At 38.4% G+C, this 23431-nt stretch overlaps 2 protein-coding genes and 1 non-coding gene across 3 annotated transcripts in view; all 3 read right to left on the bottom strand.

The window, feature by feature from the left end:
* The window catches only part of LOC118273121 (endonuclease/exonuclease/phosphatase family domain-containing protein 1), a 262956-nt gene that overhangs the window by 146999 nt on the left and 92526 nt on the right, over positions 1–23431 (bottom strand). The gene's annotated exons all lie outside the window — the stretch shown is intronic.
* Positions 12878–14458, bottom strand: LOC118273508 (Krueppel-like factor 10). The gene is made up of 2 exons (XM_035590503.2): positions 14219–14458; positions 12878–13998 (listed from the first exon to the last, which is right to left on the bottom strand). Exons 1-2 carry the CDS (start codon positions 14285–14287, stop codon positions 13054–13056), a joined length of 1014 nt encoding a protein of 337 aa, XP_035446396.1. The 5' UTR covers positions 14288–14458; the 3' UTR covers positions 12878–13053.
* On the bottom strand, positions 23205–23323 carry LOC118273759 (U5 spliceosomal RNA). The gene has a single exon (XR_004783431.1). It is a non-coding gene; the product is annotated as a U5 spliceosomal RNA (small nuclear RNA).

Here is a 23431-nt window from a genome sequence, read left to right as displayed (position 1 = left end):
GAAAAGAAACTTTATACTTGTAACTTCATTAGCGTAAAAAAATAATTATAACCGTCTTTTGTTTAATAAGAAACTACTCAATAAATTTAATTTAATTTTGTTCTAACTTTTATTATAATTGGCTCAGCAGTTTAGGAGCACAAACACACAAACTTACTCGTGCGTACAACATCCGTATTATAACATTAGGTAAAATTATTCTTATTAGTAACTTCTTTATTATGACTACACATAGAAATAATAAAAAGAAAAAATTAAGACTCATACATTTTTTCAAGTTCAACAACCTGTTGGCTGTTGCTATACCGCGGTACCGTGATAATGTTTGGCAAAATTAATAAATAACAATAGGTATATAATACTTATGTACATTATACATACAGATGTGTAACTTGTATGGTTTTAAAGTAGAGTAGTAGTAGTTTTAGTTTTGCTTTACCATACTGATACATGTTATCCTGGAATTATCGAAAACATACTTAAAACTATTTGGTTTACTAAGGGATCAGGTAGATCCGGAGCTGCGGACTACCTAGCAGGTTTACCAGGGCTCCGGCTCGAAAAGCAGGAGAAGGAACGGGGTGGTTTTTAGTCAGTAAGTCTGACACTCCCTCTCGCCTCGCCCAAGGCGGGAGAAGTCATTGGATGATTTTCCTCCCTCAAAAAAAAAAAAAGGATCAGGTAGAGGTGCTCACTGCTTACTGGTTATGTTAAGGCTCCCAAGCAATAGTCGAGTGCTTTGCCATATATTGGGTACTATACTGGACTTCGTGTGATCAGAATTAAGAATTTCTAAAACTCAATGGAAACTATCAAACCATATGTTATTTATGGCTGCACGGTTGGTGCGGTAGCGGTTCAATCGATTGCCATGTAACGTGTCGTGGGTTCCATTTGCGCACGGAGCAACCATTTGTGTGATCCACAAATTGTTGTTTCGGGTCTGGGTGTCATGGGTATGTGAACTTGTATGTTTGTAAACGCACCCACGACACAGGAGAAAATCCTAGTGTAACAAAGTTTATTTTAAAGAAAATAAATTATACAAATGATTCTTCGCAGCAAATCATTAATAAAGAAAATCGAAAGTATTAAAATTAAAGCCACGTTCCCCATAACAAAGTATAGTTGTAATGTTTTGCTACTGAAATAGAAACGGGATCAAAGTCCACGATCCCGAGTGCCACACCTCTATATGTAGCACGGGTTATTTTGATCCCGCGTTCATCGCGCGCTACTCTAGTCTACGTCTCAATGGTACAAAGTTTCATAGTAAATACAAACGAGAGTGTATCTTTAACAGTTTGACAGTTTTCTATGGGCCTCCTCAACATAATAAGCTCCAAATAAATTATTTTGTTTTTCATACTCATGTATTTAATTGACGAGGAACTCGACTAGTTTCAATCCATGCTTTTTTAAGGGGCAAAATCATCCAAATATTTCTCCCACCTTGGGCGAGGCGAGAGGGAGTGTCAGACTCATACTGACTAAAAACCACCCCGTTCCTACTTCAGTCCAGGTTCATATTCATGACACACGATGCAGCGACTGTCGTGCTGTTACTGGGCTGCTAGATGGCTCTATTGAAATGAAATGCTCTTTACTTCTGCAAATGGTTTACTAACCGCCGTACTCAGAGTCATTTAATGGTTACTTAACCCAGTCCTTAGCAATTGTTTCCGACACAAAACCGTTACTGCCAGCAGCTTCGCCCGTGTTCCCGTGGGATAAATAGTATCCTATCACCTAAGTCAGCTGAATTATTAGAAAAGCAGATGAAACTCAAAGGAAACTATCATCAAACTCCGCAAGTAGTTTCCGCATGATTGACAGAAAAGCATCTAAACAAACAAACCTTTACACTTATGATATTAGTGTAGTGTTGTAAATAACTCCATTGTAATTTACCAATAACAAACATGTCGCAACATGTAATAGGACCCTTTTATTTACTGAGTAACGTTGTGCAATGTGGCCGAAATTGGGGCAGCTCTATATTAACGCTTAGTCAGTAGCGAGGTAGGCAGGGAATTCCCTATTGCGTGGCCTAAATGGGAGATTGCCAATGCCAGCTCACATCATGACTTTTTTAAAGAAAGGTTTTAAATGAAGTCTAGAATTATTGGCGAAGATCCTAAGTGTTTTTGTTTACAGTACTAGATCTAGATTATTTGTTCAAAATGTATATTATATTGACGATCTTTTTGATCTATTTTTTTTTTGGTAGCATACAAACCATTTTTGAGATGTTCTATTGAGGCTTAAGATATCTTCTAGATTCTCTAAATGAAACCGTAGTATATTAAACTGTTATCACACGTTTGGTTCCTGAGGAGAAAAAGGTTACCTACCTACCTATTGTTGATCCGGAGCTGCGGACTACCTAGCGGGTTTACTGGGGCTTCGGCTCGAAAAGCAGGAGTAGGAACGGGGTGTTTTTTAGTCAGTAAGAGTCTGACACTCCCTCTCGCCCAAAGCCAGAGAAGTCATTGAATGACTGTTGGAGATGTCCTATCGAAGTTGTTTGTTCGTAAGTCTAATAATTAATAAGAAGTGGATGTTTGGAAGTATAGATTGTTTGCTTTTTAGAATGGTAACGATTTTTCAAAATTGATTTGCATAAGATTAAACAATTTAACACTATCCAAATAATTACAAATATCAACAAGGATGTTGCAAGCAAGAAAAACATATGTTTTCCTCTGATATTCGGAAATGACACGATAATTATTGATTTACTATGTTGATTTTCAGTGAGCTGCTAATATATAGGACCAGTCACTGAGTTTTTAGCGACATTAGTAGGGGGCGAATTGGAGAAATATTACATATTTGTTAATTAATATTCATATGTAACATATCTGTGACAATATTTCTCATTTACACTATCGGTTTATTCATGTATGGTGATTTTAGTTTGTTTGTGTGTCTGTCTGTTTATGTTTAAAGTTTTTAAAGATTGTGTGAATAATCTATAGGATGGAGTTAAATAAGATTAAAAAGGAGAAGATATATCTGTTCAGAAAGGCTTAAATAGACAGTATATCTTTTCAGTCAAAATTTAGGGAATTTCGAATAATTATAAAGATTCAGAGAAAGAGCCCTAAGTAAGTAAATACCCTTAACCGACGAGCATGTATGAAAAACTGATGACTGTTGATGAAGCGAAAGAGGTATGTAAGATTCGTAGCAATTGGGGTTCCATAGTCTCTGACAGGCGTAAGTGTATGTAAGTGTATGTATACCCCTAAGTAAGCGTATGTAATACATAGGAAGAGTCCTTTTTAGGATATGTTTTTCAAACGTCTCCTTTTTTTATTCTAAAGAATAGCATGTTTCACTTCTATCCCTCTTTTCTACGCTGCCTTCACCCATTGCCACGGGTCTAAATAATTATGATAAAATATTAAAAAGAAAATATAAATACGAAGATAAACCTGACAGAATCCACGTGCAATCACTAGTGTTGGAACAAACACACCCACTATCCACATAGACTGCTCACGACTTCATTGTGTTATAAGTTTTCTTATTAAAAAAATAAATATCACACAATTACTATTGTCTATGTTGTTGGTTAAGGTTACTTGTACGGCAGCTGAGCACGAGGTTTCGATTTTGATGCTGACCAGTTTTTTAGTGGGTAATTATTTGGTTAGCTCCAAATTAAGTGTCAACTCGGTTCAATTACTGTTTTGTTAAGAAGTTGTTGTCTATCAGTATAGAGCTATATACCAGTATCCAAAAAGTGGTTAATGTTCATAAAAATGTTCACTTCTGTCTATTAATTCAAGGAGAAAGTGAAACGAAGTTTGTCTAACATCCTCTATTTTACAGCATCTCGAAACTGCAACTAAACAAAATTAATATTGCTGAATGGCTTGCATTTATAATGCATATAATTGCAAATCTTTTTTTTTTGTTTCTTTCTACTCTTTTCTATGTAAAGTCCAAAGGTTGTTTAGTAAGCAAGTCTATGCTTGTCCCTTCCTTGTATATAATCTTAATTGACAGATAAGTCACTTGGCAACTAATCAATTACTCAGTAAGCATTTTTCTAGGCGAGGAAGAAAACAATAATTTTAGATTTAATTGAAATTGTTTGTGATGTTTGGTCTCAAAAACAGCGGAATTGATTTTGAGAATATCAAAATCAATATAAAGTTCAAATATTTATCAATAGGATCATGAATAGTATAAAGATTATAGGTAACTAGCTCTAAGTCCTAAGACATTAAAACTTTAAAATGAAATGCTATTATGTAGATTCGCTATATTTTTTTAGTTACTTATTGTCTTAGTTGTATTCTATTTTTGAGTCAAAAATGGGATGGGGATTTTTGAGTAAATAGTCCCACCAGTCACTAGGAATGCCCCATTGCATACTTTTCTGGCTGCGTAACTTTTGTCAAATGTTGTTTTATTTTTAAAAAGGACGTGAAAATATTTGACGTCTGTGTACGTTGACGACGGTTTCCTTGCACTAGAAATAACCAGGGACTCTGACGTCATAACCCACCGGTCGGCCCATCCCATGCTTTAACAACTCAGTTAAAAATAACTATGAAAAAATTCCGTTAATTGCACCGCGGCGCTATTAATTTTTAATCTCTTAATTCGGAATAAGGAAAAGGGTTTTGGTAAAAGTGTTTTGAGTACGAATTATAATTTCTATATTAAGGTTTATTTTTGCCTGAAAAGCACATTATTACTTGTATATCATGTCACGCCATTAAATTTCTGGCCCACACAGTGTTCACCAGTTACTTTAACTTTTTACCATGGTAAGTTGGTACAGTATCGAAGGGTTTACCGAGGCTCCGGTTCGAAGAACAGGAGTAGGAACGGGGTGGTTTTTAGTCAGTAGCAGTCTGACGCTCCCTCTCGCCTCACTCAGGGCGGAAAATAGTCATTGGATCTCAAAAAAGGCTTGATGTTGATTTGATGATGATGAAATAAGCCTTAACCCAAGCCTTAATAGTCATTGAATGATTTTTTCCCCTAAAAAAACTTGGTACAGTATACCAGTAGTTAGATACAAAGTTGGCACGTGTAATTCATGACTGCAAATGATTTTTTATTGTGAAATGTATACACAAAGATTAAGATATTGTAATAGCCGTGGTGTCTGCGTGTTATCACGCGAATTCTATTTTTTTCTTGTTGTTAGACAGTTTGGCTGCTAATATCTTTCCTGGTTCCTGTTCATACAACTCGGTTTTGAGAAGAAAAGGTGATAGGATGGCCTTGAAACTGTTTGTTTAGCTTTTTGGAACAAAATATGTACTCGTAAAAACTGTTCATCCTGTTTTCAAACTCATATTATCAGAAGCGGTAAGGAAAATGTTCTTATGATTGGAAAAGTAAAGAAAACATTTCTTTAAAAAATAACTAGACAAGGAAAAATTTTATTTTTCAAGCTTCACCAAAATATTGTTTGCCTAAATATCTACTTATGCCTATCACAGACATTTTTATCAATTTTAATACGAAAATCGAGAACAAGAATTGCATTTTTTTATTTGTCAAAAATATTATTATCCCTTTATGATTTTCTCGAGTGACGTCAGATCACGGTGGGTGTGCGTGGAGGCCGCGTGGTGCGCAGGCGCCGGCGGCGTGCTACGATTAAACGTCAACATATTTTGGCTTAACTCGCGTGACGCGATATATTGATAATTCCTGATACCTATGTTTATTTTCGCAGCTGGCTAATATAACGATATTGTTTTTGTTTCAGAAATTCTTAGTTTTAATAGATATTTCCTGGCGATGTATTTGTATCGCGAAGCTTGTGGAAGGTGGAAAAATGTTTTGTTTTTGCATTGCATTGTAACTAGTGATGCTATGTTGAGAGGGTTTTGTTTTGGCTGTATATAAAAATGTTGAAATAATATTTAAATAGTCTAGTAACTTCCATTCTCATTTTTAAAATCTTTAAAATTATGTTTTAATATTTTTTAATAGTTATTGTCTATTCTTCTTGATTATTTAGTTATTATACATTAATTTTGATTGGTTAGTTAGCATAAACGTTTTTCAAAGCTCTAAAATGTTGTAGAAAATACGATACATTGTTTTTTTTAACTAGATAGCATTGGTATGACGACATGGAGGCAGAATCTATGAAGTGAGAGCCAATCACTAATCCCCTATCGTGTTAGAGTAAAATAAAACTTTCATCAGCCTTTCGTACTCCCGACCAAACAGCAAAAAACAGGAAAACAGTCAGTAACAGCCGTACTCAGAGACGTTTAATGATTATTTAGACTATTCCTCAGTAACAATTTTGTTCCGAAAACCATGAAATGACTCTGAGTACGGCGGTAAGAGTCTGACACTTAAGCCAGGAGAATTAATTGGATGATTTTCCATCTCAATAAAATAGGGTGGAAAAACCACTTTCGAATGAACCTGTACCAAGCCTTTGATCCAGCAATGGTTTGTTACGGGTTTCTTAATGACTATGATGTAAGACTAAATAGTGGGTAAGTCCACCACAGTAGGTGGGATATCCATCCCTCAATAATTATCTTTAGCGGGGATTTACCCATATTGCTATCATACAGAGCTACGCCCCTCCCTTCCGATGACATGACTAAGTGTCATCGTGTAATTAGTAGTTTACTCTATATGAATAGTAATAATAAAAAATCTCCCGATCAACTTAGATCACGATGGCTAGTATGTCTAACTAGACTAGCCCACTACGCAGGAGATATTATAGTGCACAAGTGTGTACGCAAACACAGGTGGACTCTCTGTTCTCTCACTCTCTGAATCCGATGGGACGGCAGATTGACATGACCGGCTTTACGTACTTTCAGAGGCACGAGGGTAAAACACCGCCGAACTTCCTAACTACGGGCTAGCAATGGTAATTTTACTCAGAAAATGCCATTATCATAATTAGGTCGGTGCGGGAATTGAACCTACGACATGTTACCGGGGCTCCGGCTCAAAAAGCAGGAGTACGAACGGGGTGTTTTTTATTCAGTAAGAGTCTGAAAGTCTATATCGCCTCACAAGAAAAAAAATAAAGGATGGTTTAGAGCAGTTGATGAAAATTGCCATAAATGTTACAAAAACTGGGCATTACCTCACTTATAGAATAACACTTAAAAAAACAAATTACACTTGCAAAATATTTCCTAAAATTATGTTTATGTACACTGTTATATCCGTTTCGCTTAGTCATAGGAAGAATACCGATCCACTGCAAATATTTATAAAAATCTTAATAATCATTCATTATGATTAGTTAGAGGTAAACTGTGAAGTGTTCATGTGACTAATTCTAAATCATCATCTGCAAAATATTTTGATGTAAACTTCATTCAAAAGTCACACACATTCAAAAGCTTTTTTTTTTCAGGGAGGAAAATCATCCAATGACTTCTCTCGGCTTGGGCGAGGCGAGAGGGAGTGTCAGACTCTTACTGATTAAAAACCACCTCGTTCCTACTCCTGCTTTCCGAGTCGGAGCCCCGGTAAACCCGCTAGGTAGTCCGCAGAAAAGACATAGCTAAAGTTGCGATCATGTACTTTATTCTTTTTTATCTAAAGAACTATTTCATTTAACGTAAATATCGTTTCATAGACTTTATCCTGGATTTTATCCTGTGTCGTGGCTGTGACAAAAATACATGTTCACATGCACATGACATCCAGGCTCGAAACAACAAGTTGTGGATCACCAAAACCGGATCCAAACCTTAGGAAGCCCAATGGGTTTTGAAGCGTTTCTCAAAAGCTAGTCAGCATTTCAAGTCAAAAGATATTTTAATGCGACCCCTCTATTTCCCATTTCCAGGTCCTAATGTCATCCGAATTGGTCTAGCAGTTTAGCCGTAAACACTAACAGATAAACTAACAATCTCACTACAAGTTATTAAAAATGATGATCAGTACACTTTACTCGTTGGGTATTTTCCTTGCGGTTGTAATACTCGTAGCAAGTACTTATTACTTTAAAATTTCCAACATTTGCTTGGCATTTCGGTGTTTTTTTAGGGAAAAACATGCACCACTATCGTGATAGGTCTTTAAATTATATTATTTATGCAAATACGTAGTGCCAAACACTGACTGTGTACAAATATTGTTATTGCTAGTGGTTATCACATAGCAAACATAATATAGATGTAATTATATCCTTCATTCATAGAACTGACAATGGAACTTGCCATGGTTACTCATAAATCCGGTGTAGTCTTGTAAATTATAAGCTTTTAATCTTTGTTTGACAATAAAGACATATACTTTTGTATCATCACGCCTTTTATATCCGAAGGGGTAAGCAGAGGTGCACATTAAGGCACGAACTGCCGCTATACAATGTACATTTATTTTTCTCCATTAATTTAAGTAAGTAAACCATGATTTTTAGTAAGTATATCTTGATTAATAGATTACTAACACTCTCCACATCACCAAATTCATCTAAACGATTGAACAATGACCGTGACTGAACAGGACAGAGGACAGGATAAGGTTTATCAAACAGAAACAGAATAGATCAGGTACACACCGGTTTGATTAAGTAGTTACATAATAAAACAATAGGTTAGTTACCCTGCATAACTAGTATCTGACATAGACTTCGAACGATGTCAGACATTCGGCCGGTGCGTGACTGTTTGGCGTTGCTAGGAGAGTGCGTATCAATGATTTGCGAACGGCTATACTATATGAGTTAATGAATATGCGTATAAGTACCTACTTTGAGTATGTATGTGAAATTTTGAGTGACGTGTATTTTGAATTGAATTTTTTTTGATAATTTTAGTGATTGGACTGGGATTATATTTTATCAACAGCCTGTAAGTGGTTAGTGCTGACCAAAGGCCTCTTTTCATACCTCTTCTTTTAGTGCGACTGCCGGGCAAGGGGACTAGGTTGGTTCCCGGGTTAGGCAAAGTATTGCTGGACTTTTTTCGGCTTTTCGAAAATTTCTTAGTCGTAGCACAGAGTTTGGAAACGTGCCCAGTGTATGGAAATAGGCTCACCCCTTAATACATGGGAGTTCTAACCCAAAAGGGAAAAGTAGGTGTACATTGTACAATGACATTACGTGCTATAATGTACACCTCTGCCTATCCCTTCAGTGATAAAAGGCGTGGCGATACTACTACTACTACTATTACACTACTACTACCATAACAAATATCTGACTGTCGTTTATCGTTAATTTACTACTAAACATTAATTATTTCATCAATTAGCTCTACCTAAGGTACAGTTAACGAACTATTACTACTGCTGATAAAAATTGACCTGGGCATTAAATTCTTATTATTGTAGACAGATTAACATTAATTATGTATCAAAATGGGTGTGGAATTGTATTAGGGTAGGCCTTATTTCTGCTGCGGACTGCCTAGCGGGGCTTCGGCTCGAAAAACAGGAGTAGGATCAGGATGGTTTTTAGTCAATTCAAGTTCAAGACGGGAAGAGACACTCCCTCTCATCTCGTTCAAGACGAGAGGAGACATTGGATGATTATCTCAACTCAAAGAAAAAGGCCTTATTTCAAATATTTTACCGAAAAAATCTTCTGTGCAGAAATCAAACCGCTAGCTATATTTTTGGGTTTACTCAAACTAGTCTGGTTCCTCGTCAAATAATTACGCAAATTATCCGAAAAACATAATGCTTAAAAGGAATATAATTAAAATAAAACTAATATTAAATCAAATCATTTAAAAAGACGTCACGTCATTACAACTATAATTAGAATTACCCTAATCAAACATGATTATGTAACGATAATGCACATAGAATGACGTCTATCTATGACATACAACATCATAGGATTCACATGACGATAGTGGCGTCAAAATGTAATATGTTATGACAGTTACCGTTGTATTTGGCAGCAGGTGGTAATGTGTGGGAGTGAGGGAATACTCCTCAAGTGAGGAATTTAAAGCGTTGGCCGATTGGCGTCCGATGGCGTTATGTCGCGGCCAAATGCTTAAGGATCTACATCATTTTTGGCTAAGTGGGAAAGTGGTGGGTAGTGTGAATGGTAAGTGAGAAGTTTTGAGGTTACGGTGATAGGCAGATATAAATTATTTTGGTGTTTGGGAAGTGTTCATTGGTGTGGGATTTGACACGAAATTGTGTTCCGTGTTTGGGAATAATTTTGTAAACTTTGTGTACTTAACTGGTGTTAATATTTTTTTGAAAATTAAAGGTTAATTTATAAAATCTAGAATAATAATATAAAATTGAATTATCTGTTTGTCTATTTGTAATTATAAAATAATAGGTTTTTACTCCATGCATAATTAAGATGCCTACACGGAAATTACTATTTTGTAAATGTTTGTCTGTCTGTTTGATCTGGCTAATCTCTGAAATGACTGCACCAATTTTGATAGGACTTTAGTTGGCTGGTAGCTGATGTATTAAGGAGTAGCTTAGGCTACATTGATTAGTCACAAACTCCGTAATCCACACGAGTGCGTAAAATCTCTCACACCGCATTGCGTAGCATCCAAAACCATATAGAGTTGTTATGCCAATTTGTTTCACAACAAACCTTTTCCGAGAACGCACGCACAACATTAACGCACGAAATTGCACACAATTATCCGATGCAACGGAAAACGGATGCACGAATGACGTGTAAATGATGACATGACAATCATGGTACCAGCATGTGACGAGTATGGCGTCAAAATGACAACGTCACAGCAATTTCCACCATTGTTTGGCAACTCAATGGCATTTCGGACGCGCTTACAAAGAATTCTATTGTACTTCTTAAGGCGCTTTACCATAAGAGATGTGCTATGTACCTATGCTACGAAGATGTAATAGCTAAGCTGTGAAACTATGTGACCGTTTTCACTTATACTAAGCCGCCGCCGCAAAGTAGCTGTGCGAGGAAGAAGCTCAGCTGGAGTATGTGATGTATGGATAGTAGGGAAGCCATCTATGGAGGCATGCTGTGGATGCGTGCCATTGTACGCATCTTTCCATATAAAAACATATCTGTGTCCGTTTTCGCCAGTGCTATGCTATGCAGTATAAACTGGACTATTTTGTTTTTCTTCCATTTCAAAGAGATTTTAAACTAAGAAAAGTGCATGTAGTTACTATGTTCATTTCTGTCCACATCTTTGCAAAATATTGTATTGATGATATTGTTTTGAACAGTTAGTTAAGCAGAAAAATGAATTAACGTAAAGTTTTGCGGTTAATTGCGCGAAACTAAAGAAAATATTATTGTTTGCGCAGGATCATTGTTGTAATATAAACCACAAATGTTCTGTCTTGATTTTTTAAATCTTTAGTTACGTATTGCTTTTCATTAGCTTTTTTATATTAAGTTTCATCTGCGTCATTGTTCGAGTGGTCGAAATTGCAATTGCTGGAAAAGGAGTCTCGAGATCAATTCCCGGCTCGGGCAAAGTATTACTGTTTTGGGTTTTTCGATAATTTCTCGGTATTAGCACGGAGTCTGAATTATAGTCAGTATATTTAAGACGCCCGCTTCTCATCATTGAGGGTGCGGGTTTGAAAACTATCAACGGCAAGTACTAATGTGAATTTTTCCTGGTTATTGTACTTTCTAAGATTATTTAGACACCACTGACAAACGGTGAAGGAAAACATCGTGAGGAAACCTGGGCTTATTTCTAATTATAAGTTTGAAATCACCAACCCGCTTTGAGCAAGCGTGGTGATTAATGCTCAAGCCTTCTACGTGTGAGAAGTGGCCTTTGGCCAGCAGTGGCCACTTATAGGCTGCTGATGATGATGTGATCAAAATTTAAAATGTATAATGTATCATTCTGGGGGTTTTCTTCCTTCAGAATGGATTACTTTTAGAGTGAAAGTTTTGTGAAATTTTTGTATTTTCCTCGGGAAATACCAGCGGGATGTTGTGATATTTGTATTCTATAATTAAGTCTTAGTCTTTTCTTGTTTTTTATAGGAAATGTTACTCAGTCTGTTTGTCTGTTCTTAGTATTGTGATCTTGAGCTGCGGACTACCTAGTGGGTTTACCGGGGCTCCGGCTCGAAAAGCAGGAGTAGGAACGGGGTGGTTTAAAGTCAGTAAGAGTCTGACACTCTCTTTCGCCTCGCTCAAGGTGAGAGAAGACATTGGATGATTTTCTCCCCTTGAAAAATGTATTGCGATCTTTTTCTTAGGACTCTATGTTTACATGACTTTTATCATTATGAGCACTTATTGGTGAAAATGTAGTTTCACTTCTTGTTATTATATGGAAAATTACTTTATTTTCAGTAAACTAAGGTGTTTGCCAAATTGCGATGAAATGTTATAGTTACATCGAATTTGGTTTTATAATATCTTCGTTCCAAGAATCTGTTCGTTCACTCTTGTTTCGACTTAATATGATGCAACTATTTATTTCTCGGAGAGTTCCGAGATTCGCTTAAAATTGGCTACTTTTTATAGATTGTGTATCAAATTGTTGGTCTACAAGTTTGAATTCTAATGTTTTATCATCAAAGTTTATATTAGCTTTGATAATAATGTGATATTGATTGTCACATTATTCTTTTATCTGTGTTCATGTTAATTAGTGTGTCTTCTTCATTTGAAATGTTTTCGGCGTGATATCGGCGTTGATAAGCGTGGCAGTGCTCGTTATCAGGCCGTGGTAGGTGCGGCGGCGGGCGGCAGTCGGCGGCCGGTCGCCGTCGCCGGGACCACGGCCCGCCGCCGACCATCACGCCGTGCTACTTATCGTGCTGCGCAGTCACGCGAGCCGTGTGTGTCCACCGTGTGTCAACTACCTCCCACGTACTGGAGACCAGGACGTGCAGTGTGTAGTGTGTTCAGTGTGTGCATTGTGCAGTTCAGTGAGGTGCAACGACAAATCAAAACAACATCTTGTATAAAACATTTAGTTTAATCTTTTGGAAGCTTAACGTCGCTAACAATAACATATTCTTACAACTAGATGCTACTTAAGTAGACATAGGACAGTCTTAGAGATGAGTACAACTACAACTAGGTAACGATCATGAGATCTGGATCACAGTCGAGGTGTCGTGGCGCGCACAGAGTTAGTGTGCGGGCGCGACGGCGGGCTGCACCGGGACCGGGATGGCCAGCGGCGGCGAGGGCAGCAGCTTCAGCACGGGCGCTGGGGGCACGCGCTCCTTGGCGTGTCTCTTGACGTGCTTGGCGAGGTGGTCAGAGCGCATGAAGCGGCGGTTGCACACACGACACCCGAACTTCTTCTCTCCAGTATGTGTACGCTTATGCCGGGACAGCTCGTCCGAGCGCGAGAAGCGACGCTCACACCCAGCCCAGGCGCAGCGGAACGGGCGCTCGCCGGTGTGGGTTCTGGCGTGAGCTTTCAGGTGGGATGACTTGAAGTAATTCTTCCCGCAGCCGGGATACGAACACTCGTAGAGGCGGCGGCGCGCGGCCGGGGCGGGCGCCACCAGCCACAGCGCGGTGGTGGGCAGCAGCGTGCCGGGCACGAGCACGGCGGGCGCGGGCCGCGGCGCCAGCGGCACCCAGCCCGGGGCGGCGGCCGGCGACGGCACGCGCTGCTCGTCGCGCACTTCATGTTTGGGCACACACTCGGGGTGAGGCGAGGGCACGCGAGCCTCCTCCGCCTTGGGAGGCGGGCTCGGAGGCTCCACTTGGATAGGAGGAACTACTTGAGCTTGCGACGCTATGTATTTAGCTTGCGAGTAACTGTGTCCTCTGTTCATTTTGAACTTGAGGGTTTTGAGGATGTTCATGTTGTCTTGCTGCGGCGGAGGCGCCAGCGGCTCGGGGCTGCAGGTGCCGTCCTTGTGCGCGCGCATTATGACGGAGGGCCGGCAGCATGGCTCGGGCGGCGGGGTCGTCAGCAGGAGCCGCGCCAGCTCGCACCGGGACCTCTTGCTGAAGTCTTCCTCACCCTCAGAATCAGAGGGCTGAGGAGTGACCAGTCCGGTGGGCGGCGGCGACTCTCGAGCGCGTTTCACTGCAGCCTTCTTGTAAGGTAACTCGACCTGTGAGACAAAGACAGATGCACGTAAGTGAACGGTCTCTAGCACTCGGTGAGCACGCGCGCGCTGCGTGATCGCGCGCTGAGCTCTTACCGTACTTTCGATTGCACAAATGGCACTGAGATTATTTTTTAAAGGAGGAAAAATATTTTTAGGGCACATGAAAATTATTTATTTTTTAAATTTCGTAAAAGTTTTGGTGACGATTTAAAAAGACACTCACTTTGTTTTCCATCAACGGAGGCGTTGACGGCGGTGAGAGGGGTCCACAAACTTCGATCAGAGTCGACATTCTGAATAGACTAATAGCATTCAACGCAATTAAACTTTCTTTTTTAATTCACAAAACTTGTGTTTTCGCTCCGCGCTTCCGCTGTTGGGAGCCGTGTGGTTCGGTTAGCGAGCGGCAGACGAATAAACCGTTCGGACCGCGCTCGAGGTACGAGGCATGCGATTGTGGGGTGAAGGGGGGGCGGGCGCCCAATGGGAGCGGGTGGCTCGGCTGCGCGGGCCAATGGCGGGGCAGTGATCACGCAGCCGGCGCGTGGCGGCGCGTGCTGTTCACGTGCACGTGGTGTGACGGCGAGGTCGGCGTGACGTCACCGGCGCGCCCCCGCATGACGTCGCCGGAGGGGCGCGGGCGCGACAAGGTCGCCGCTCGCCTCACTCGCCTGCACCGCGCCGCGCACAATCAATGACACTCGTTTGCATCTAGCTCTACTATTTTGACAGCAGCGGTTCGATGACCCGCGCTCGACATTCGCTACTTTCCAACATTGGGACGAGCGACGTCTTGCAACATACCGTCGTGCTCTTTGTTTTGTTCCAGTTGCTTCATTAGTGCGCCATGAGGTCTATTGGCACGTAATTATGGAGTGCTGAAATACTTGTGTCGGAGTTACAAGTGAATGGTTCCATAGCTGTTGTTGTTATTGTACGAGCGGGAGATTAGATAAAGTGCTCTGTATCTACATTCTGCGTGTCTAGAGTAATAACTGGCGAACTATGATGCGTCACTAATATTTTTATAAATAACTCTATGAATATTTTCGAGTCCAAAGTATCGGAATTATGATAGAAGTATCTATGACGCAGTTTAGACCGGATTCAAATAGAAATAACGCACTTCACATTTTTAATTTCTAATTTGAATGATTCTTCGAGTATTTATACAATTTTGGTTATTGATTTAGACATCGTAACTAACACCACACATTAGATCCTAGTACAAAATTCTAACGAAAAAAATCCCATACGTTTTTTACTTCGGAAATTCCAAATAGCTAGCCGGATTTTGGCAATGGAGGCTCGATGTATTACGAAACAACTTGGAAACTGTGGGCGTTATCCACTACTGCCTATATTCAGCAAATTGAGTCGCAATATTGCGAAATTCTTTGATTATATTTGCATGTTGATGTCTTGTTGCTTGCTGGCCAAATGTTAATGACCTTTGTATACTTTTTTAGTGTGAAAGATGACAAAACGTGGTATAGGTCAGACATGGGTGGACATTCTGGTGACACTTCGGAATAAAATCTAGATGTACCGGTTTTATTAGTGTTTCAATTTTTATTAGTTTACATTTCTTTCTAATTTGCCTTTTTAGAGTTGAATTTTAAATTTAATTGTGTATATGTAGTTTATGTGTTTAGGTATTGTGTGGATTTTAAATTAAATTCCTAATCCCCAAAGAAGTGCGTTGCCAGTCCTAATCCCCAAAAGGCTGGCAACGGACTTGTAACGCCTCTCGTGTTTCGGGTGTCCATGGGCGGCGGCGATTGCTTACCATCAGGTGATCCGTCTTCTCGTTTACCGGCTTTTACCATAAAAAAGTATGTTATGAGTATGTTAAGTATGTATTTCGCTAAATTATGACAATTTTGTACGTTGCGTAGTAGAACTTGATTTTCTGCTTTATTTTATTACTTTAATATACAGTTTTAAAACGAATTTAATTGTCCAATAATGGTAACCGGATTTTAAGTACCTAAAACACAGGTTTGGTCATTGTAGTTACCTATTTGCATTTTCGTGATAGGTTAAATTGGACTTTATAGGTATTAAGTTAAGACTAATAATTATTTGTTTACGTAATTCATTTTTTTTCTTTACAGGCATACCTACATTGCTGTTTGCAAACTTCTTGTTTACAGGTAATGCATAATAGTTTGGTCAAACGGATTTTTTAATGGGACAGGCCTGCCGCTACCTACCAAAACCGCTGCAACTTCTGTAAGCTAGGATCTACAGTAAATACAACAATGAAAACATCGGAACACTGTCCGGCGCGTCCCAGGGATGCGAATGAATGAAATTAATCAGAAGATAATTATTACAGGAGTAAATGATTGTTTCCACAAGTTACGTGCTCCATCGTAGGCCGCATCATCACTTACCATCAGGCGAGATAGCGGCCAAACGTTGATTTAATATATATATATCAAAAAAAGTTTTAGTGGTCAAGAAGAATCACATCGAGATCTTTGTTCCAATAATATGCTTGCACACACAGAAATAAACATGTCATATACATAATCATGTCACTATAACTACGCAACCAATGTGGACATTCCAAAAAGTTCTTAATATAAAAGTATATTTATACAAAATTTCTCGAAAACGCCTGCACCAACGCCCAATGACACGTAATTCTATTTTTAGCCACATTTATATATGGTCGATGACCTTAAACGACATGTCTTATATATAAGAAATATACATACATATATACAAAAACTGATATTACTAGATTTTTCTCCATTTCCTTGCAAACATGCAAACGTTACTCATTTTTATGTAAATTTTCTACACCGACCGTTACGATACGTGTGTTGTGTTTATGTGTGCGTGTGTGTGTAAGTGAGGTGCGCTGACGCATAGTTCTGTGTCGTGAAAGTGAGACGCACGCGCAGGCCGAGTGCTCAAGGAACAAGTTATAAACGGTAGCGAGGTCAGGTCTCTGGACTTTGGACTTTGAGTGTTATATCCGTGTTTATAAGCTTTAATGTATTTAAATTGCATTGTTGTAGCTTATTGCATCAGAACAAAAAAAAAGTTACGATTACCAAGTCAAAGTATTCTAGTTAAAAATACAAAACATATACTTTTGTTTAGCGCACTACGATACTACGCGTTACGCTTAGTTTCATATGCTACGGCATAGTCACGTAGCACATTTTAAATGCTACTGATGTTTACTAAAATGTATGTATTTTAATCATGCAATAAAATGTAGTTGCACGGATTTGATTGCACATTTGTTATACTACGATTAGTTTGTCTTATATGCCGATTGTGCTACGGCGTAGTCACGTAGCAAAGTCTGTAGCAAATCTAAAAGTGCTATGCATATTTTAATAGTAATTATATTTTTTTTACTACTATATTGCAGCTTGTGGCAGTTTACCGGTGGACAGGGTCTACTGGTTGGAGTTAGTACTTTAAAAGTTTCAGGTTTATCAGAGAGGGCTGCTGTGCTAGTGCCAAATATAAGTATAGTCGATTGGTCGATTGTTAAGTTAAAATTAAAATTTATTTTATTAAATAATGATACTAAATGATTTCTGTCTTTCATTTACTCCTAATTCAAAATTTCCGTAGTAATGTATACATATCAAAACACAAAACACAAACAAACGAACAGACAGACAACATAATTACCTCGCTACATCTTATCACTTGGACCACACGCAACCTATCAATGTGTGTGTGCGTGTGATGTAAACAAACTTGTTATTTCTGTACATGTGTGAGTTGTTTGGGGAAACCACGTCGCCGCTCTGGTATGACGCAGAGCCCTGATAAGCTGTTATCAGTGACCGGTCCGTGGGCAATTTGAATTCCCAATACTGGACAAGGTGACGTCATGTGTCTGTCTGATAGCTACAAGCTTGAGTGCTGTGGGTTTTGGGTTCGATTCCCGGTTCAGGTAATGTGTTTTTAAAGGTTTTATGCTTTTGAAAAGTCTGATAGGGGTCACCAGTGTGACTGCCGAGGGTTTTGGGTTTGGTTCCCGAGTCAAGCAAAGTATTATTGAGTATTTTGTTATAGAGAAGGCTACTCGGGTAAAAAAAGTAAAATTAACCTGAGTCTTGGGTTCAATTACCCTATATTTACACGTATAATAATAACGGGTGTCCCAATAAGAACGCAAGATTTAAATTTGGCGGCATTCGAAGTATCATTGTTTGACATTTGAACACGTGTTATTTTTTGTTAGTATAAGGTACGAGGTTAGTAAAAATGGAGCGCTACACGATTAAAAATGAGCAGGTCAAGCGCAAACAGTCAATCATGGTGTTCGGTATCGTAAAATGATAACCAGTCTTTTCGTACCTCGAATTGAAGAAATGGATTTGGAAGGCATGTGGTTTCCACAAGATAGCGTCACATGTTATACAACCAGAAAAACAATTGAATTGCTGCATCAGTCATGTCCCGGTCGTGTTATTTCACGTTTTGGAGACCAGAATTGGCCGCCTAGATCATGTGATTTATCACCATTACACTTTTTTCTTTGGGGTTTCTTAAAGTCGATGGTTTATGCGAATAAGCCGACGACGACTCAAGCCTTAAAAAGGAAATTAGACGCTGTATTAATGAAATACCACAGCATTTACGCAAAACGGTCATTGAAAATTTCATTGAAAGATCGCGTATGTTTCAGCAAACCAGCGGCAGCCATCTGCCCGATGTATTGTTCCATAGATAACCTCATCCTCTCTACTTTACGATATTATAAAGCTTTCACGATTTTTTTAAAAATATCTGCGTTTTATTTCAAATTTAAATCTTGCGTTCTTGTTGGGACACCCTTTATAATGATGTCATAATAACCTTTTGACATTTCGCGAATTGTGCATTTGTGGTCGTTTCTGTAATTAGATGAGTACAGTCATCGGTTGCGGGTTCGATTCTGGTTTATAATGAATTACTCATGTTTAGAGGTTTCTTAGTTATACTATCACGCTTGTTATTATATGAATCATTAAACAAAAACTTATACTGTTATACTTATATGTACAATTACAACACAATTCAAAAATATTGAAAATCAACGAAAAATATTAACGCCTAACTGACCTGGGAATCGAACCAAAAGCCTCATTATTGTGACCATTAATTTGCTATCTAAAGTAGATAATCAATTTAAACATTTTGTATAGGTAGGTACTTATAAAAAATATTCTACGACGCATATTATTAAACTATAATATCAGAAAAATATTGCGTTGGTACTTTATTCACGTAGTGTCAAAGGCCCAGATAGTGTCATAGTGTCATCTTGGCACTTATATGGCACTAATGACGCAACTGTACATGTTCGTCTGATGAAAACATTGCCTACATTAAAATAACTATAATGAGTCAATTGTATACTGAATCATGTATGTATGTATTGATAATTTAATATAGTACCTTGTTATTTATTCCCCGGGTACGCAGAGGATTATAAGGTTTATTATTTTGCATTAATATATAATGTCTTATTCTTATCCCTTTAGTTTTTAAGAGGCAGGGCAGTGGTGCATATATCAGCTGCGGACTGTCTAGCGGGTTACCGGGGCTCCGGCTCTAAAAGCAGGAGTAGGAATGGGGTAGTTTTTAGGGTTCCGTAGCCAAATGGCAAAAAACGGAACCCTTATAGATTCGTCATGTCTGTCTGTCCGTCCGTCCGTCCGTATGTCACAGCCGTTTATTTCCGAAACTGTTGGGCCTACATAGTTGAAACTTTGTAGGATGGTGTATTTCGATAACCGCTATTCGAATTTTGAATAAAAATGAATAAATTTAAAAATTAAAGGGGGGCACTCCATATATGGAACTGATTAAAAAAAAATTTTTTTTCAGCTAACATATCCGTGATGGGTGTCTATGGATAGGTCTTTAAAAAAGACATTAATGTTCCTAAAACCACTTTTCGCCAAAATCAATAGTTGGAAAGTTAGACGCTTCCAAAGTGAAAAAATGAGTGTCCCCCCCCCTCTAACTTTTAAAATAAGAGAGTGAGAAAACTGAAAAAAATATATGCTGTAGATTTCAATAGAAACTAACAACGAAAATTGGTTTGAACGAGATATCATTATACGTTTTTAAGAAATAAAACATTTTCAAAAACCGCAAATATAACTTTGTCGTTCATACAAACACTATGTAAAACCAAGTTATTTTACAACTTTTATATTATGTCATCTACTTGCTGCTACGGAACCCTTCATGGGCGAGTCCGACTCGCGCTTGGCCGGTTTTTAATCAATAAGAGTATGACACTCCGTTTCGCTTCTCGCTTTTCCCTCCTTAAAAAGTCCATATAGCGGGCACATTTCCAGACTCCGTGGTACTGAGAATTTTATGAAAACTGAAAATGTTTAAAAATACTTAACCCATCGCGAGACTTCCTAGGTGTCTTCAAGGCCTTAACAAATAGGTTGCTAATGGGCAGACTGCATTGTAGGCCGCATCATCACTTACTACCAGGCGAGATAGCGGCCAAACGTCGACCCTATTAAAAGGATTTAGCGCAGATATTGACCATTGGCGTGGTTTTAATGTATCAGGTAAGTATCCCACTCTTCCAAGAGTCCCGAGTCTTTCTCCAAAAAAGTTAGGCTAATATTCTTTAAAGATTCTCCTTCGGTATTACAAAAGAAATCGCCATGTCGGTGTCTGGTGTCCGACGCTTAGCGGAGGATTTGCCTTCAACAGTTTTTTTCTGCAGTTAATGCTTTAAAAAATGTAATACATATTATCACCGACAAAGTCATTACGTGTCCTTATGGTATTACCATTTATTATATCTCAATTATTTATTTATAATCACACTTAATTACTCCTGGTTTTAAACAAAACCTGTCAAAATCAATTAATTAATTATTTCGCTTCCGACAACGTCCTTGGCTTTAATTATAGCTGTTATCTCTAATCAGTGTGATAACTGATACTTAATTAGTGAAATAATACCCAGACTATCATCAAAATACTGAACATGTCTGAAACTGTCCTAACTTTAAATTACTAACTTACCGCCACACTCTTGAATGATCTTTACGTCTGCAAAAGGGCTACTAATCGCCGGTACTCAGAGTCATTTAGTGATTACTTAACCCAGCACGTAACAATTGTTTTCAGAACAAAATCCTCACTAAGGAATAGTTTAATTAACATTAAATGTTTTTAGTAACAATGATACTTATCTACTCAGTTTTTCAGCGTTTTCTCATTCAACTACTGTTACTATGTATGTCAGCCACACGAAAATCGTGACTGCACCTAGCTGGAAGTTTTTTGAGGATGTTACTACCCCGGAGTTGCGGACTACCTAGAGAGTTACCGGGCTCGAAGAGTAGGAGTAGGAATAGGGTGGTTTTAATTAGTAAGAGTCTGACACTCCCTCTCGATCACCCAATGTGGGAGAAGTTATTGGTGATTTCCCGCCCTAACAAATGGGTAAGTATTATTACACCAATCAAACGTTCGATCGATCAATTGGTGACAACTGCGTTGGCGAACCGCTTTTCGGTCGGACTCGGACAAGAACACATCTACCACAAAATACCTTAATTCTGAGACAAAAAAAATACCAGTCAACTGCGTCTTCAGCAGTCCTGTAACGAGCTTACTTATCCTCAAGAAATGATGAACAGGAAACCCTAGAATCCTTGTCCAAAGTATTACATTTTGAAACTGCATAATGCTGCATGTATGCCAGTATAAGGAAAAAACTCGAAACCGCATAAAACTGGTCTTGCATCGCTGCACACTATGCGTGTGACTTGCCCACGCGCATGTTGTGCTTGTGTGTGTTTGACATGTGTGTGAGGGTGTGTCCGTTGACCGGTCAGTTCTTTATGTAGTGCAAAAGGTGGGTGTAACACGACTGTGTTTTATTTTGATATTTTGATGCAATTTTTCCTCTATGGGTCTGATAACTGTAGTTCTTTGTTTTACGTAGTATTCTGTGTTATTGTTGAGATTCTTTAATGTTTTTTTTTTACTTTACAAGTACGGTAGTTAACTGACGGACTAAGTACTCCGTCATCATACTTATTTTTTTTTTTATTTTTTGATGACGCCATTGTCTATATTGAGATTCAGTACTGTTAGAAAATCGTTGTTTATTTTAATGAATTTTGTATTAGAACAAAAGTATAGTACTTTTGTAAAAGTAAAATGGGTACTTTTGTTTTAATGCCTCATGAATCCTTGGTTAATTCCCAGATTAATTCAATGTGGGGACTTTTCATATACTATAGAATGAAATGATTGAATTACTAATTTATGATATTATTGTGTAAATTACACAATATTTGTATTTCATTGTGGTTGTATTTAAATGATATCTGTGGAGCACAAACAGGAAACTACGTATGGTTTACTACATATTACGTTAATATGTACATATAAAAGCAGAGCTTTTGATAAAATTATTGTCATAAGGGAATTATAATTATTATAAGTAACAGAACTCATACAAGGAAAGAAGAAAGTACCTTAAATACATGAGTAAATACACTATTTGTAAAAGTAAATCAACATTGATTTTAAGTAAATAAAATTATTGTACGTTTTTTGTCTAATACATCGCTTTAATTGTATTGGCTTAAGCTGTAAAATTAAGCATGTTTTTTTCTACTAAATAAATAAATGGTATCCTGTTCAACATATATTATCAGTCATAAGACGTCCACTGCTGAACATAGGCCGCCCCCAATGATTTCCAGATCAACCGGTTGGGAGCAACCTGCATCCAGCGTTTCCCTGCCACCTTTAACATGTCTCAGTTTGTGGCCACCAAGATTGGTGTTAAAGCGCCTTAACGTTTGGTTATAGCAAATGTACAGAAATACATATTGCTGTGTTGTTTTGATTAATTTAATATTGTAGTACTCCGGAGCTGCGGACTACCTAGAGGATTTACCGGGGCTCCGGCTCGAAGGGCAGGAGTAAGAACGGGATGGTTTTTAGTTAGTAAATAAATAAAACTTAAGGCGTTAGCTACAATCAGTTATATTGCTGATGTTTTATGTTCAACGTAATTCGTAGCATTTCAGCTATAAGTACCGATTATAATTATAATTAGATTGACAGAGGTTCGAATCCTAGTTAAATGTTTATAAACTAAATTGTTTGTAGTTTGTACTGAAGCGAGTTGCTGCTTGTGGCTTCAGTATAAAGCTTTCCAAGCTTCTATATTTTTAAGGTATAATAAACTCCGCCGAAGCGAAGTCTTTCAAAAAATATTATAGACTCATTTGAGTGTTCCCCTCCACGGAAATCTTTAGTAAAAGGCGAAAGATTTATGCGTTTTGAAGGGAAACCAGAGTTAACGCAAACTGAGCCGAGCGAGCGACCCAACCAAACACCGGAGAATCTTAACACCGCCATTCAGAAAATGACGTCACTGCACAGTGACATCTATCGGGCCCCAGCGGAA

This window comes from Spodoptera frugiperda, chromosome 1, assembly GCF_023101765.2.
Source record: "Spodoptera frugiperda isolate SF20-4 chromosome 1, AGI-APGP_CSIRO_Sfru_2.0, whole genome shotgun sequence".
NCBI lineage: Eukaryota > Metazoa > Arthropoda > Insecta > Lepidoptera > Noctuidae > Spodoptera > Spodoptera frugiperda.
This window is presented reverse-complemented; position numbering and strand designations above follow the sequence as displayed.